Source organism: Schistocerca gregaria, chromosome 4 (genome assembly GCF_023897955.1).
Source record: "Schistocerca gregaria isolate iqSchGreg1 chromosome 4, iqSchGreg1.2, whole genome shotgun sequence".
NCBI lineage: Eukaryota > Metazoa > Arthropoda > Insecta > Orthoptera > Acrididae > Schistocerca > Schistocerca gregaria.
Window position 1 is genome coordinate 401232916 of NC_064923.1, and position 14574 is coordinate 401247489.

The following is a 14574-nucleotide window of genomic DNA, read 5'->3' on the forward strand; positions in this document are numbered from 1 at the left end:
CATTTCTCTCCACTCCCGCGTGTCCCTGCTTCTTTGCCACAGTTTTCTGTGTCTGTTTTTCTGCCATCGGAGCTCCCGCAGTAGCGGAGGGAGTTCTGTCTCATGTCTATCCGGTATTATTGTTGTTGTCCTGGTCTGTTTTATCGCTTTCTGTATTTTGTATGTCAAGTATTCGACAGCATCGTCCAGCTTTTCCTCCGACGACAGGTCCAGTGTTGGGTTTATTGTGTCTGTGAGGACCCTGCGATACTGTTCCCAATTCATTTTTATCTCTTTTCTCGAGACGTCTGGGAGAGAGTTCATCCTGTGGGGCCTCACTAGTACCGGATTGTGGTAAGACGTTAGGTCCTGCATCGTATCTAGCATGACGTAGTCTCCAATGTTTTTCGTCAGCAGTACGTCCAGGACGTCTGGTCTGTGTCCGGCTATGACCGGGATGTGTGTAGCGTCGTCTGGGTCGTGGACGATGTAGTGGTACGCGTCCTCCAGTTGCAGGAATTTTGTTCCTTTCGGGTTCATTGTGCGGGAATTCCACGGTGGATTTTTAGCGTTTAGGTCCCCGCCCAACGCTACCCTTTGGTGCCTGTCGAAGATCACTCTGATGTCTTCTTCCAGCAACTGGCGGTTTGGGGCTAGGTATGCTGCCCTCACCGTCAATTTCCCTCTTTCTGTGTTTATTGTGACCAGAGTGACCTCGATGTCTTGCACCGGAGGTGCGACCACCACATTGTGCGGAATTTCCCGCTTTAGGAACACGGCCGTACCGCCTCCTCGTTGATTTTGTATGTCGGTGCGGTAACTCGCCATGTTCCGCAGTTTAAATGTATTGCAGGGCCGGAGGTGTGTTTCGGAGACTAACAGGACGTCCACATTGTACTCCGATATGAACGCCTGTAGCTCTGTTTTCTTGTTTCTGATGCTGTTTGCATTCCAGATGCAAAGTGTTGTGTCAGTGTTTTGTCTGCCTCGTTGCGCCATCTTTACATGAACGCACTAAGCAGACCCTGTAGTATTATGTGTGTCTTTTCCGTCCTGTCCGATGTTTGACGAAGCGCGTTTCCTGTGTGAAATATTGTTGTGACGATGTTTGAGTCCTGCTCGAGGGATCGGATCATGTTTATGATCACCCATAGGGCATCCACGAGCAGTCCTTTCTCATTTGTGTGTGGTGTGGCAGTGGTTTTCTGTTTGTTTTGTGTTGTCTCTTTTTGCATCTGCGTTGGATTTGTCGTGTTTGTTTGGATGTGTGTTGTCTCTTTTTGCATCTGTGTTGGTTTTGCCGTGTTTGTTTGGATGTGGTTTGGTGTTGTATCTGTCGTTAGTGATGTGAGTGCCTCTCTGAAGGAGCGGCGGCGAGGTGTTGGTGTGTTCTTGTCTGTGTCTGCCGCCTCCGCCTGTGTGGCTGCGGCAATGTCTGGATGGACCTGTCGTCGCGCAGGGGGAGGTGGAAACTGTGGTCTTGTTTGTTTTGGGCGTGGGGAGCGTGCGCCCTCGGTTGGGTGCGTGTCAGGTCTGTCTGTTTTGAGTGTCGTTCTTTGCGGACCGCAGCAGGAGCAGCCTAACGGACGCGGACCGACGAGGGAGCGACCTGGCGGGCGTGGACTGCCCAGGGAGGAGTCCAGCGGGCGCGGACCGCAGAGGGAGCGGCCTACACCAGACAGACATAAATACTGCACCAGATCCTCGGTTAGATCAGTCGTCTGCGCTGAGCCGCCCTAGCGAGAGGACGCTCTGGCTCAACGCAGCTGCTATTGTCTCGCTCGCGCTATTGTTCTCGCGAGTCTTTGTCTACGCGCCTTTCTTATGGTGCGTTGGTCAACGGCGTCCGCGCGTGGCAAAAGCAAAAGCTTGTCTCTCCTGCTGACGACTCGCTCGCGGGTTTCTTAGCGGCAGAATTGTCGTGTTAACTGCTACCGGCTGTGGCACAAATCGATTCAGGAATCGATTTGCGTCACGCCTAGGGAACGTTAGAGCACGCCGTGATCCAGGACCCCCTTCACGTGGGACCAGTCCGCGATCACTAGAGTTAGAAATCACCATCTTTTCTTTCTCAATTACAGGTGCCCCATGGACCCGATAAATAGCTGCCTAACCGCCATGGAGGATTCTGTCTCGACAGATCGCGCTCTGTCGGCGGCAACATCCGCCACTCAATCCGCCTCCTGCGATACCACACTCTCGGTCGACGTTTCTTGCGCCCCCCAGGCTTCCGCCCCCTCTCTGGCACTGAACTGTTTGTGATCATGAACCACCTGACAAAGGCAACAACAGTCCCAGAACGAGAGGCCGCGGAAAAAGCCGTCAAGGCACAACAGCCGCAAACACAATCGTCCATTCTGCCGAGTGAACTGCCGCACTCGGCCACAGAAGAGGGTATTGTTCCGCCAGGAGCCCTGCCGGGTGTAGCAACTCAAGATGTTGCTGCTCCGGCGGAGGCGGCCCCGAACGGTGCTGCGTCACCAGACTTGGCTACTGAAGAAGCCAGTGCGCTGCTGATCACCCCAACGGACAATTCCAGTGAAGAAGCCGCTAGTGCGCCACTCGTCGCCGCGCAGGGACTGACTGACAGCGACCACCCAACACGGCACCCAACAACGCCAGTTTTACTAGAAATTCCTGAAGCCAACCTGGAGACACTTCTATCGGCAGAAATGCCAATGGAAGTGCAACAGGCATCACGGAAATGGCCAGCCACCTCCGACTCTGAGGAACAAACTACAGCAACTGCGCCTGAAGGGCGCCAAACAAAAAAGAAGGCTTCTGCAACAGACGCCCCCACGGCACCCCCTTGCAGCTGTGGAAGGCGGTTTTACCGTACCAAACCGGCGGCACACCGCCAAGCCCAAAAGACTTGAAAATGTGCTCCCCCACCCCCAGCCACATCAAATAGGTTCGCAGAGGCAATCGAAGATGTCGTGGAAGCGGAACCCGCCGCCCCAGCAAATAAACAGACACGCCCCATACCGGTATTCATGATGTGGGATGATGACTACATGAACTTCCTCCACATGATTAAAGAGCTAGCGGAAATTAAATCGTTCAAAGTCACTGGGAATGACCTCTATAAGGTCTTCCCAACATCCATAGACGAGCACAAAAAGCTCATGGAATTTGTTAGGGATAATGGACTCCATCGCTACACCCACAACACCGAGTCCCTGAAGCTACTAAAGGTGGTTATACATCACCTGCCAATCAAGATGGACCCCGCCCACCTTAAACACGAACTCGCGGAGTCAGGTTATGCCGCACGCGCGGTAGAACTAATGACATCGCCCCGAACGCACGAAAAGATGCCGTTGTTCCACGTCGTCCTAGTGGACAATGAGGACAACAGGAAAATCTTCCAACTTGACAAAATTGCGGACATCGACGTTTCAGTCGAACTGCTCAAGGCCAGGGGCAAGAGGCCTCAGTGTTACTCTTGCCAAGGCCTAGAGCATGTTGCACACAACTGCACCATGCCCGCTCATTGCGTGAAGTGTACAGGTGCACACCAAAGCCGAGAATGCGCAAAAACGCGAGACGAACAGCCCAAATGCTGCAACTGCAGTGAGCCTCATGTTACCAGCTACAGGGGCTGTAACGCATTCAAATCTCGCAAACGTGACAAGGCTGCCAAGAAAGTGCAGCCAGGAGTCAGTTTCGTGTCTGTTGCCAGAGGACGGGCTGCTGAGCAGCAGGCCCTGACTCGGGGTGAACACCGCCCACCCACCCGCAACCTGCAACCGCCTAACAACCCACAGCCGGAACCCAGTGCTGCTGGGCTACCCCCACCGCCCCCCCCCCCCCGACCCGCGCCGAAAATGGACACGCTGTCCCCGCCGCGCAGAGTCCCATCGAAAAACAGTGCCAGCCTAGTACTGCCCCAGCGCCACCCACGGCCGCGAGCGCCATCACCGATGATCTGCAGACGCTACTGCAAACATTAAACAGAATCATGACACAACTACCCACCCTAGTTTCCGCAGCTGCGGCGGCCCTCCAGGCCATCGCCCAACCCCCCAGTCATGGATAACGACTATACCCATGGCCTGACTGTTTGCGTTTTCAACGCAAACAGTCTTGTACCGCAGCAGGGTGAATTTAGGGAATTTCTACACAGCGAGGCAGTGGACATCTGCCTCGTCTGTGAAACATTCCTAAAACCTGGTGTGCACGTCAGGGTCGCAAACTACAGCTGCTACCGCACCGCCCGGCCGACCCACGGCGACGGTACGGCGGCGTATGTCAGGTCGTCCCTGCGGCACTACCCTGCGCAACTGCCACAACTTGAACACCTCGAAGACACCGGTGTGACCGTTAACACGTCCGTCGGCAAGATTATACCGGCCGCCGCGGGGTGTTCTGCAACAGGCCGATATTGACACCCTACTGGCCATGGAGTGGAGCCTGTTCATAGGGGGGGACTTTACCGCAAAGTCCGCCCACCGGAACTCCCGCCTCACCAATGTCAGCGGGCGCCGACTTGAACGCGCCGCCCTCAAACACGGCGCTATCATTCTAGGGCCCTACGACCCAACCCACATCCCAGTGCGCGGACAACCGGACGCTCTCGACGTTGCTATACTAAGGGGGGTCGATCGGTTTACGACTGCCGAGACGAGAACGACTCTGTCATCAGATCACTTGCCTGTGATCTTTGACACAGACGTCGTCGGCGCGGCGATGCGGGCTGGTCGTCCATCCTTCAGGAAAGTCAACGTCGAGATCTTCCAAACCGAGGTATGGGAGTACCTTACAGATGCCCCTGACCCGGAGGAGGTGGGGGCGGAACCCGCCATCACCTCCCTAAATCAGGCGCTCCTGCGAGCTGCATCGACTGCCACACCTGGTCGCACTCGTCAGCCACAAGACAGGTCGTGTCGCCTCCCACAAGAAATACGGGAGCTTATAGTGACGAAAAACCATCTCTTCCACGAGTGGCAAATAACGCAACAGCCAACAACGAAACGCCGCATAAACCGCATGCGTCGTGCCATCACTGCGGCTATCCGCGAACACCGCAACCAAGCATGGGCCGACCTTGTCGAGTCCCTCGACCCGGACGACGGCAGTGCATGGCGCGTCGTGAGAGGTTTTCTGCGCCGCAGGCAGCGCATTCCTCCCCTGCAACTCGGTCAGGGTCACGTCTGCGAGCCGGACGCCAAGGCAAGTATCCTACCGGACACTTTCGAGGCAAACTTCCGGCCCATAGAAGAAGACATTGACGTGGCCCACGTCCGGCTAATGGAAGAACGTCTCCCAGACTTCCTCGACGCACGAGAGGAGGGTGACAGCATAGACCCCATCACCGCCAAAGAAGTAGCATTGCAACTCCGATCACTCAACGCCCAGAGGGCAGGTGGCATCGACGACATCCTGAACTCACTCCTTAGGAATCTTTCTCAGGGGTATGAGCAATACCTTGCCACAGTCTTTAACGAAATCCTTGCCTTGGGTGTGTACCTCTCGGTGTGGAAACAAGCCGAGGTGGTGGCCATCCCAAAGCAGGACAAGGACCCCCGTTCGCCATCCAGCTATAGGCCCATCAGCCTCCTCCCATGTCTCTCTAAGGTTTTCGAGAGACTTTACGTGCGGCGACTTCTGCAACATGTGGAACAGGAGCACATACTGCCAGACGAGCAGTTTGGTTTTTGTGGAGGTCACTCCACGACCCACCAGCTGCTCTGCCTCGTGGAACCCGCGATGAGGGCGCTGGAGACGAGGGAATACCTTGGGGCGGTATTCCTGGACGTCTCACGCTCCTTCGACTCCGTGTGCACGACGGCCTCGTCTACAAGTTGGCTGGAGACGAGGGAATACCTTGGGGCGGTATTCCTGGACGTCTCACGCTCCTTCGACTCCGTATGCACGACGGCCTCGTCTACAAGTTGCTTGTACTCGGGGTACCGACGTCGCATGGGGTCCTTCTCAGGTCCTACCTATCTAGCAGGACTTTCCTCGTCCGGACAGAACAGGGAAGGTCCACAAATAGACCCATCCGTGCCGGCGTACTGCAAGGGTCGGTACTCGGCCCCATACTTTACTCGCTCTTTACCGCCGACGCATCGCAAGTGGACAGAGTAGAGTTGCCCCTCTATGCAGACGACACTGCTCTGTTCACCCGGAGCATGAACGCGCATACCATGGGACGTCGCCTCCAGCAAGGATGTGAAGCACTTGGTGCATAGGCCACTATGTGGCGCCTTAAATTTAACGCTGGCAAGAGCCAGGCGGTGGCGTTCACAAAGCGCAGAGTGCCGCCAAATTCAGAAGCCTTACACATCGGGGCAGGCCCCATCGCCCCATCCAGTGGTCAAAAACAGCTACCTACCTCGGAGTGAGACTAGACCAGCGGCTCGCCTGGGCCCCACACATTCAGCGGATACGAAACAAGGCGATAGGGCGGCTTCGTGCACTCTATCCCTTGTTAAACCCGGAGTCCACATTGCCCTCGCGCCACGGCATCACGCTGTATCTGACACTGGTACGCCCAGTGTTAGAGTACGCAGCCGTGGTGCGGGGCAATGCCGCCGACTCCTCCATACGATCGCTACAACGCGTACAAAACAAGGCGCTGAAGCTTGCGCTGCACCTTCCCAAGCTATACCCCACCACCTTTCTACACGAGGAGACTGGTATTCTGACGTTGCGGGACCGATTCCGAGTCCTAGCACGTCAGTTTTATCAAAAAGCGGGTCAATCCCGCAATCGGCTCATTCAGGGCTTGGGCCAGCAGCAACACCACCGACCAACTACACGTTGGCTGGACCTGTTGCGGGAATAACCCTCCCCCAACAACACCAGGACACACGAGATAAACACCGAGAGGACTCCAACAACGGTTAGGATGTCTTTTCATAACACTTATTTCAGGTTCTGCAGGCACAGCACACAAGTGCTTACCCTGCCCACACACGTGCCTCAGGTAGGCATGATAGTATCAGAGTGGGAGTCGGTTAGATCAGTCTCAGGTAGCACCTGATGAAGATAGTGAGGTACACTATCGAAATATTGTGACAAAACGACGCAAACAACTGGCAGATACCCGATTTTGAACATGTCAATATTTCAGTATTTTAAAAGGCAATGGAGCGGTAAATATCATTATAAATAACACGAACTTAAAATCAGTGCATAAAAACACAGGTGTATTTGTCGGCGTAGCCCAAAAATCGCATCAGTCAACAACAAGACATGTGATACATTCATTTCGTTCAAAATTTTACTCAATATTCTGTCATTAGTGGCTTAAATAGCAAAATATCGCCCAATTTGGTCACCTGGCGGTATGCAATTATAAAAAACAATTCTGATACGGTGAGATGGGGAGGAGTTTCTGGAGAGCAGAAGGGGTACGAGATGACAGCATGTTCTTCGTTTCTAAAAGATTTTTTGTTTGTTTCTAAAAGATTTTTTCGGTGGCCTGCTTTAATTCGATTGAACTCTGTATCCCTCCCTCCCCCTCTCAGCTAAAAACTATTTACACTCGCGTGTTATTGTATTAACTGAAGCCAACAATTCCATGCACAATTCAGTCTTAAGATATGAATGCATTCATGCACTATCAAATGACTTAACATGCACAATTAAAGTAAAAACGTGCAGTGTCAGAATTCAGTCTTTTGTTGTGATAAATTTTACTTTAAAACAATGTACAAGGACCAGTCTCTCCAAATTGCCCTCTGTCTTGGGGTAGCTCAGAATGTTGGTTCGCTGAGTTAGCAATCACTGAATTTGGGAGGCTTCCCATTTCCGTTTTAGGTAAATGCTAGGAATGGTCCATTACTATGTTGTTGCTGTTGTTGTGGTCTTCAGTCCTGAGGCTGGTTTGATGCAGCTCTCCATGCTACTCTATCCTGTGCAAGCTTTTTCATCTCCCAGTACCTACTGCAGCCTACATCCTTCTGAATCTGCTTAGTGTATTCATCTCTTGGTCTCCGTCTAAGATTTTTACCCTCCACACTGCCCTCCAGTACTAAATTGATGATCTCTTGATACCTGAGAACATGTCCTACCAACCGATCCGTTCTTCAAGTCAAGTTGTGCCACAAACTCCTCTTCTCCCCAATTCTATTCAATACTTCCTCATTAGTTATGTGATCTACCCATCTAATCTTGAGCATTCTTCTGTAGCACCACATTTCGCAAGCTTCTATTCTCTTCTTGTCCAAACTCTTTATCGTCCATGTTTCACTTCCATACATGGCTACACTCCATACAAATACTTTCAGAGACGACTTCCTGACACTTAAATCTATACTTAATGTTAACAAATTTCTCTTCTTCAGAAATGCTTTCCTTGCCATTGCCAGTCTACATTTTATATCCTCTCTACTTCGACCATCATCAGTTATTTTGCTCCCCAAACAGCAAAACTCCTTTACTATTTTAAGTTTCTCATTTCCTAATCTAATTCCCTCAGCATCACCCACTTAATTCAGCTACATTCCATTATCCTCGTTTTGCTTTTGTTGATATTCATCTTATACCTTCCTTTCAAGACACTGTCCATTCCGTTCAACTGCTCTTCCAAGTCCTTTGCTGTCTCTGACAGAATTATTTCTTCTCCATGGATTTTAATACCTACTCCGAACTTTTCCTTTGTTTCCTTTACTGCTTGCTCAATATACAAATTGAATAGCATCGGGGAGAGGCTACAACCCTGTCTCACTCCCTTCCTAACCACTGCCTCCCTTTCATGTCCCTCGACTCTTATAACTGCCATCTGGTTTCTGTACAAATTGTAAATCTTTCTTTCATGAAAGACTCCAGTTCACATAAAGATACAGCATCTCTGCTTAAATGAAAAGAGCTGTCTTGAAAGCGAGCCGAGCATCTCTTTGGAGACTCCCAGCAGAAAGAGGCATATGATAAATAAATAACAATCTAAATTTTCCTAATTTAGCCACATGCATTTATCTTTCGGGACATTCTTTAATGTAGAAAATGATCTTTTTTACACTGCAAGACGTGAGAGATGCGTACTTAACTGAGGAAATTTCGTTAGTGTAAGGTTGAATGTTTCTGAATCTTTAATATTTTCGCAACGAAGAATTGTTATCGAACAGAGATCTCCGAAGCTCTGTCGGTAATAATAACTATTTCCCATAAAATTGACGCTCGTCCGTTCACGATCACTTCCTCATCTCAAATCCAGACTTAAAGAAGAGTAAGATGACCTTGGAGGGAGAACAGAGATTAACAGCTTGTTAGTGAATTGCAGCACTCCTAAGTAACGATATTAAATCTCCACCTGGTGAAAAATTCCAAGATCATTATCGAATAAAATGGTTTGTCGTTCTTTATGGAAAATTTCAGAATAAATTAAAAACATGAGTGTTTTTAAGGTCCTCTTTAAGTAATCAGACCCCCCTCTTTGGACAAAATCCTGGCTACGTCCTTGGATGTGGTAGCTGTTAAATTAAAAATTAGTTATTCGAAATGCCTATAACAAAGAATCTAATAATATTCTAAAATCTTGGAAGATTATCGCGTTTGCAAATGATATTTACATGCCAGATAGTATTTTTGTCTCCGTGCGTTATTTTCTTTATAAATGTGTTTGTCGCCCCTGATTTATCTCTGTGCGAAATCTATTTTCGGATCCAACATTTGTGTTTCCTCTTCCTTGTATTCAACTCTTGTCACAGCCCTCTTGCCATAACTTACACTATGCATCCGTACCCACCCATATGAACTCAGTTGACGCCTTACTGAAAACTGTGCATACGTAGAATTTGTGGCGTTCGATGTCAACGGTAACTCACGACGCCACAGCCGAAAGCCAGAAGTTGTGGCACCACATCAGTTGCGTGTGTGAACCCGGCTTAACTTCAGCGCGCGCATAGATATTAAATAATCATTTTGCCACGCTCTATACATGAATGGTACAATAAACAATTGTTAAAATAGGACGTACGCCGAGAACCGTTCGCAGAGCTTAGAAGTAGATGTTAACAGTCACCTTTGAAACGTCATAATTCAGACGTCCACTATTAGATTTGTGAGTGCAGTTTTTAGTAGGTCAGTACGTACATGTTTTTATAGGCCTGTAATCGCTCAATTCCTTAATTATACGATTTCTAAAAATTTTAAACGTGTGGGAAAAACGGTGATCTGTTGGGAAATTATGTGAATGTATGAGGGAAAACTGAGATACATTATCTGGCACCATTGGGATTTACTACCAGTTCCTTCGACCATAGATACCATAGATACCTCTATGGTCGAAGACCAGTTCCCGCCAGTAGTAAAGAGTTGTTGTGAGTTGAAATTAACGTATGGAGTGTGCCACTGGTAGTATTTGAGTTGAAAGTACTAGAAAACATTAAGGGTAGCGCTTATAGCCACGTTGCTTAATCTGGTACCGTACAGGGACGCAAGATACCGTCGTGCATATTACCAAGAAACTATGATATAGTAAACATGCTTGCGAAGTAAGTGTATGGAGGTAATGAATCTCTATAGATATTGTTGTTAAGCATATCGATGGAAGACTGGAAACCTTGTAACGTCATTTTGTTGAATTTTGCAGTTGAAGCAAAAAGGTTTCTAAAAAAAAAGACAGTATTAGAAAACTGCTACGTGTCACTGTATAATAGAAACCTAGGTATTTACAGATTAGAGACATCCATGCACTTTCAAATCTCTTTGATTATGAATTTGTTGGTTACTTGAATTAAGAGTTTTCATATATATGGAGTTACGAGATATGCTTGAAGTAGGCCTATAGAAAGTGTGCAGTGTAGTATATAGATGTCTCTGAAACATTTTATAATAATTTGGATGACTTGTTGCGGCCTTAATCTTTAAAAAATGCCTTGTTATTGGTAAACATTAGGCTTCGCAACAGGTCTTAATTAACGTATAAATTCGTTGGCAGCAGTCTCCACAAGCGAGACAAAATGCGTGTGTGAATTACACGGCTCAGTACTATATGACTCGACGGCTTTAATGACGTAAAATGTTTACTGTGAAATTGCAGACAACCATTGGTCGTGTAAAGTTTGTTTTTATGTAAGCTATTAAAATATTTGCTGTGGGATCCAGCATGTCTAGTTCTGTCTTAGTGTGTGTGTGTGTGTGTGTGTGTGTGTGTGTGTGTGTGTGTGTGCGCGCAAGATGCAGACACAAGAATTATATACTCAGCTGAAGGGATTGAATAGACTTGGGTACCATATGGTTAGAATAATTTTCGTATTTCACTAGTAAAGCAACACATAAGACTACAATGTTACATTCTTTTTCTAAATGTCTAATGCAAAGTCTTGTTTTCCTGCTTTGATATGTCATACATATGTATGTTCCTTGCCATTTCATGTGCTGTAGTGTTATAAGAACTACTATTTGATCTGATAGTCTTATATATCATTGGTTTCAAATGAAAACTTATGTATCCCAAAAATAAAACATTTTTATTGCAATATTAAATACAAAACCTCTTGGCTATTTGTATGCCAGTGAGAGGACATCACATATGTGCTGTGCTCTATTGATGGAAAGAAAAATGAACAACATACATTATTAGGTAACTATATTTACTGTGAGAAGCACACCCAACATTTCTGAAATAAAGCTTTTCATTATAAGCTGATGACATACTGCATAACATGCTGCAAAATTGAAGTATTGTCACATGTTGTGCAAATGGTTATTTTCGATTAATCATAAAGGCCACTTCTCATTTTACACTCTGCATGTGATCACAAAAATGCAGTATTTTAAATTCCAAGTTATTATTTGGGAACTTTCTTCACAGGACCAACATCACACTCCAGCTACAAAACTGAACTCTAGATGTTATTCTATTTCAAAAAGTCATTTTTTTAAAGAAAAATAAAGTTGACACCAATGACAGTTATTTACAAAACTGCAGCTCTTCGGGGAATTTCAAAACTTGACCGAAACAGGTAACTTTCTTTGGTGAGACTATTGCAGGTGTGGGTAACTAATTTGCCAGTGAAGTGCTCTGTAGATATAGACAGGTGCTATAATTCACAAGGATATAGGCAGATTTCAGTCTGCCAGGTGAGATGTTTCACTCATCCTTAATTCTTAGAGTGAAATATTTTGAGTTTCACTCCAAGGCTCCATAGGAAGGCACTAGTTCAGCTTTCACTTTTTCATTCTTCATAAATGAGATGCAATTCTATATTAACAAATGGTGTTTCAAAATGTTCCCACAAGGTAAAGTGTAGTTTAGTCGTATGTTGGCATAACTGTGAAGTGCATGCTAGTAGATAGAATTGTTGGACTCGTCACTACATTTATTTTTACTATATGCTTTGGTGGCTGCCTTAAATGCTCAGTGGAATCTCTATTTTCCTGTTTGACTGCGGGTGGTATGTCACGTTCTGAGTTAATTTAGGACCACAAATGTTAGCTGATGAATGGAACAGCTCTGATTGGAGCTGTGCTCCTTGTCCAGTCACTATTTGGTTATGTGCTTGAAATCTTGTGATTCAGGAGTTATAAAATGCCCGTGCTATGGTTTCTGCTTGAACATTATGTAATGGAATAACTTCTGTCCTGAACCAATTGATGCACATTAATAAGTATATGAATTCGCCTGAAGGAGGCAGTGGGCCAATTAGATTGATGTGTGCCATGTTAAATTGTCCATCTCTGCATGGAAACTAGCCGGTAGCAGATTTAGTATGCTTAGTTCTTTTGGTGTGCTATGCATTCGCCCAGTTTTAGATATTTTGTTTTGTTTGACCACATCTGCACATGGATAATTTCACAGAAGACTTAATACCAGGAGGTCTCATACAGTGGTTTTGCTGAAAAATGGAATATATAAATTAAGGAATATCAGGACAAATGTTTGTTGATAAATAACACCATAATCTTCCATCAGGGGTTTGACTGTTTAAATTTCAATGAGGTATGAGGACTGGAGTGAAGTTTCCAGAGTTTATACTTCGGCATCTGTCTTCTCTTGATCAGTTGATACCACTACTTCATGTCTGGATAGGTTGTCAGCTTCACTGTTTTCATTTTCAGAAATGTGCCTGATGTGTTGTGAATTGTAGGTGACACAGTTGCTTTATCATTGTTTCTTTTTAAAACGTATGTCAAAGGAGGTCCTTCAAGGTGGTACTTAAAATACCTTATTGCCATGTATATGCTGAGAAGTTCCCTGCCCCATGTTAAATATTTCTGTTCCAGAAATGTTAAGAGCTGTTTGTAGGGTCCATTTTGTGCTTCTCAAACTGTTTTATTGCATTTTCTGTCAAATGTATGCTTCTTTAGTCATTTTTTAAAAATATTCAAGTAATCATTAAGAATTGTCTGATGTTCTGTGGCATGTTCCAAATACCTTTCATAAAAATCAGTATGTCAAGGAAATAAGGTGAGTCTGATTTAGTACCTTTTGATGTGATCATTTGACCTAAAAATTTAATTTCTTGAACTACAGATATGGATTGTTCAACATTAATCCTCAAACCAAATTTGTTAGTGTTCAAACAGGTTAATTTAGTGTGAAGTAAGTTCTTCTGGAGAACTAGAAGTTATTGGTAAATCTGAATATGCAAAACAGAAATCTAAAACTCCCAATGTCATAAATCTCTGAAAAGTACTGAGGGCATTCAGGAGGCCAAACATGAAATTTAACCCATAAGTCCAAAAGGCGTGAACGTAGCACTCCAGACCTTCACTTTCAGGTTAATGGGATTTGGTAATATACTTTGAGGAGATTGACTTTAAAAATATTTTCTTGCCCACAAGGACGGAATTTACATAATTTGAGGAATTTGATAGCTGTCGGGAAGGGTAGTCATTAAGATGTCTGTAGTATACACACACACACACACACACACACACACACACACACACACACACACACACACACTCACTGACCATCCAGCTTTTCTACCACACACAGTGGAAGGATTTAGTTGGGCGAATTATATTGTGATTCATTAGGAACTGGAATTCTTGTTTAGCTAACTTTGAGGCTCTAACCTGCCACTTTGAGTACACAGGTGGGCCACTGCTGCTTGCAGTATAATGTTTAACGCCATGCTTAATTTCTCCCAGGGTAAGAGTGAATTTTGTCAGTTCAGGAATTTTTTTTAAATAGTTCAGAGTACTTAAATGGAGCAAACTGACGGAATTGGACACATCAGCTGCACATTGTAATGCAGACTTGTAACTTAGTTCTGTTGTCAACTAATAATTTTCTTCAGTCCTTTCAGTAATCCAAATGATGATGAAAGTCCATGGCGATTATATCTTTTGTTGTGTTAGTGACAATGGAAGGTCACTCAAACCTGCTTTTTAAACCTAAATCAAGATTCAGTAACTTTGATCTGTAAGTTTAATCTTGGATCCATTTGCAGCATAAGTTTGTAGTCTGCTTCTTTAATCTTATTCTTGCAACATGCCGGTATAATGGGAACGTCAGTATCACTGTCAACCAGAAAACGCAGCTGTGAAGTTTTACCTCTCGCAATCAATCACTATTGGCGGCCTGTGGCAGAACACTGTCGCTACTGTGTCTGCAGACTGTGCGTGTGCCGTAGCTGTTGCAGCAACAACTCGGTTTTTCTGTTCTGTTCACAGGTTATCATGCAATTTGGGATT

At 46.2% G+C, this 14574-nt stretch overlaps 1 protein-coding gene and 1 long non-coding RNA gene across 2 annotated transcripts in view; both read left to right on the top strand.

The window, feature by feature from the left end:
• Positions 1–2243: 2243 nt before the first annotated feature.
• LOC126267746 (uncharacterized) lies at positions 2244–2855 on the top strand. Its single transcript, XM_049973050.1, has one exon. The coding sequence runs from the start codon at positions 2244–2246 to the stop codon at positions 2853–2855; it is 612 nt and encodes a 203-aa protein (XP_049829007.1).
• A 6910-nt stretch (positions 2856–9765) lies between these two features.
• The window catches only part of LOC126365900 (uncharacterized), a 35539-nt gene continuing 30730 nt past the window's right edge, over positions 9766–14574 (top strand). The window contains exon 1 of the long non-coding RNA XR_007566270.1: positions 9766–10421. This is a non-coding gene — a long non-coding RNA (uncharacterized LOC126365900). The remainder of the gene's footprint in view (positions 10422–14574) is intronic.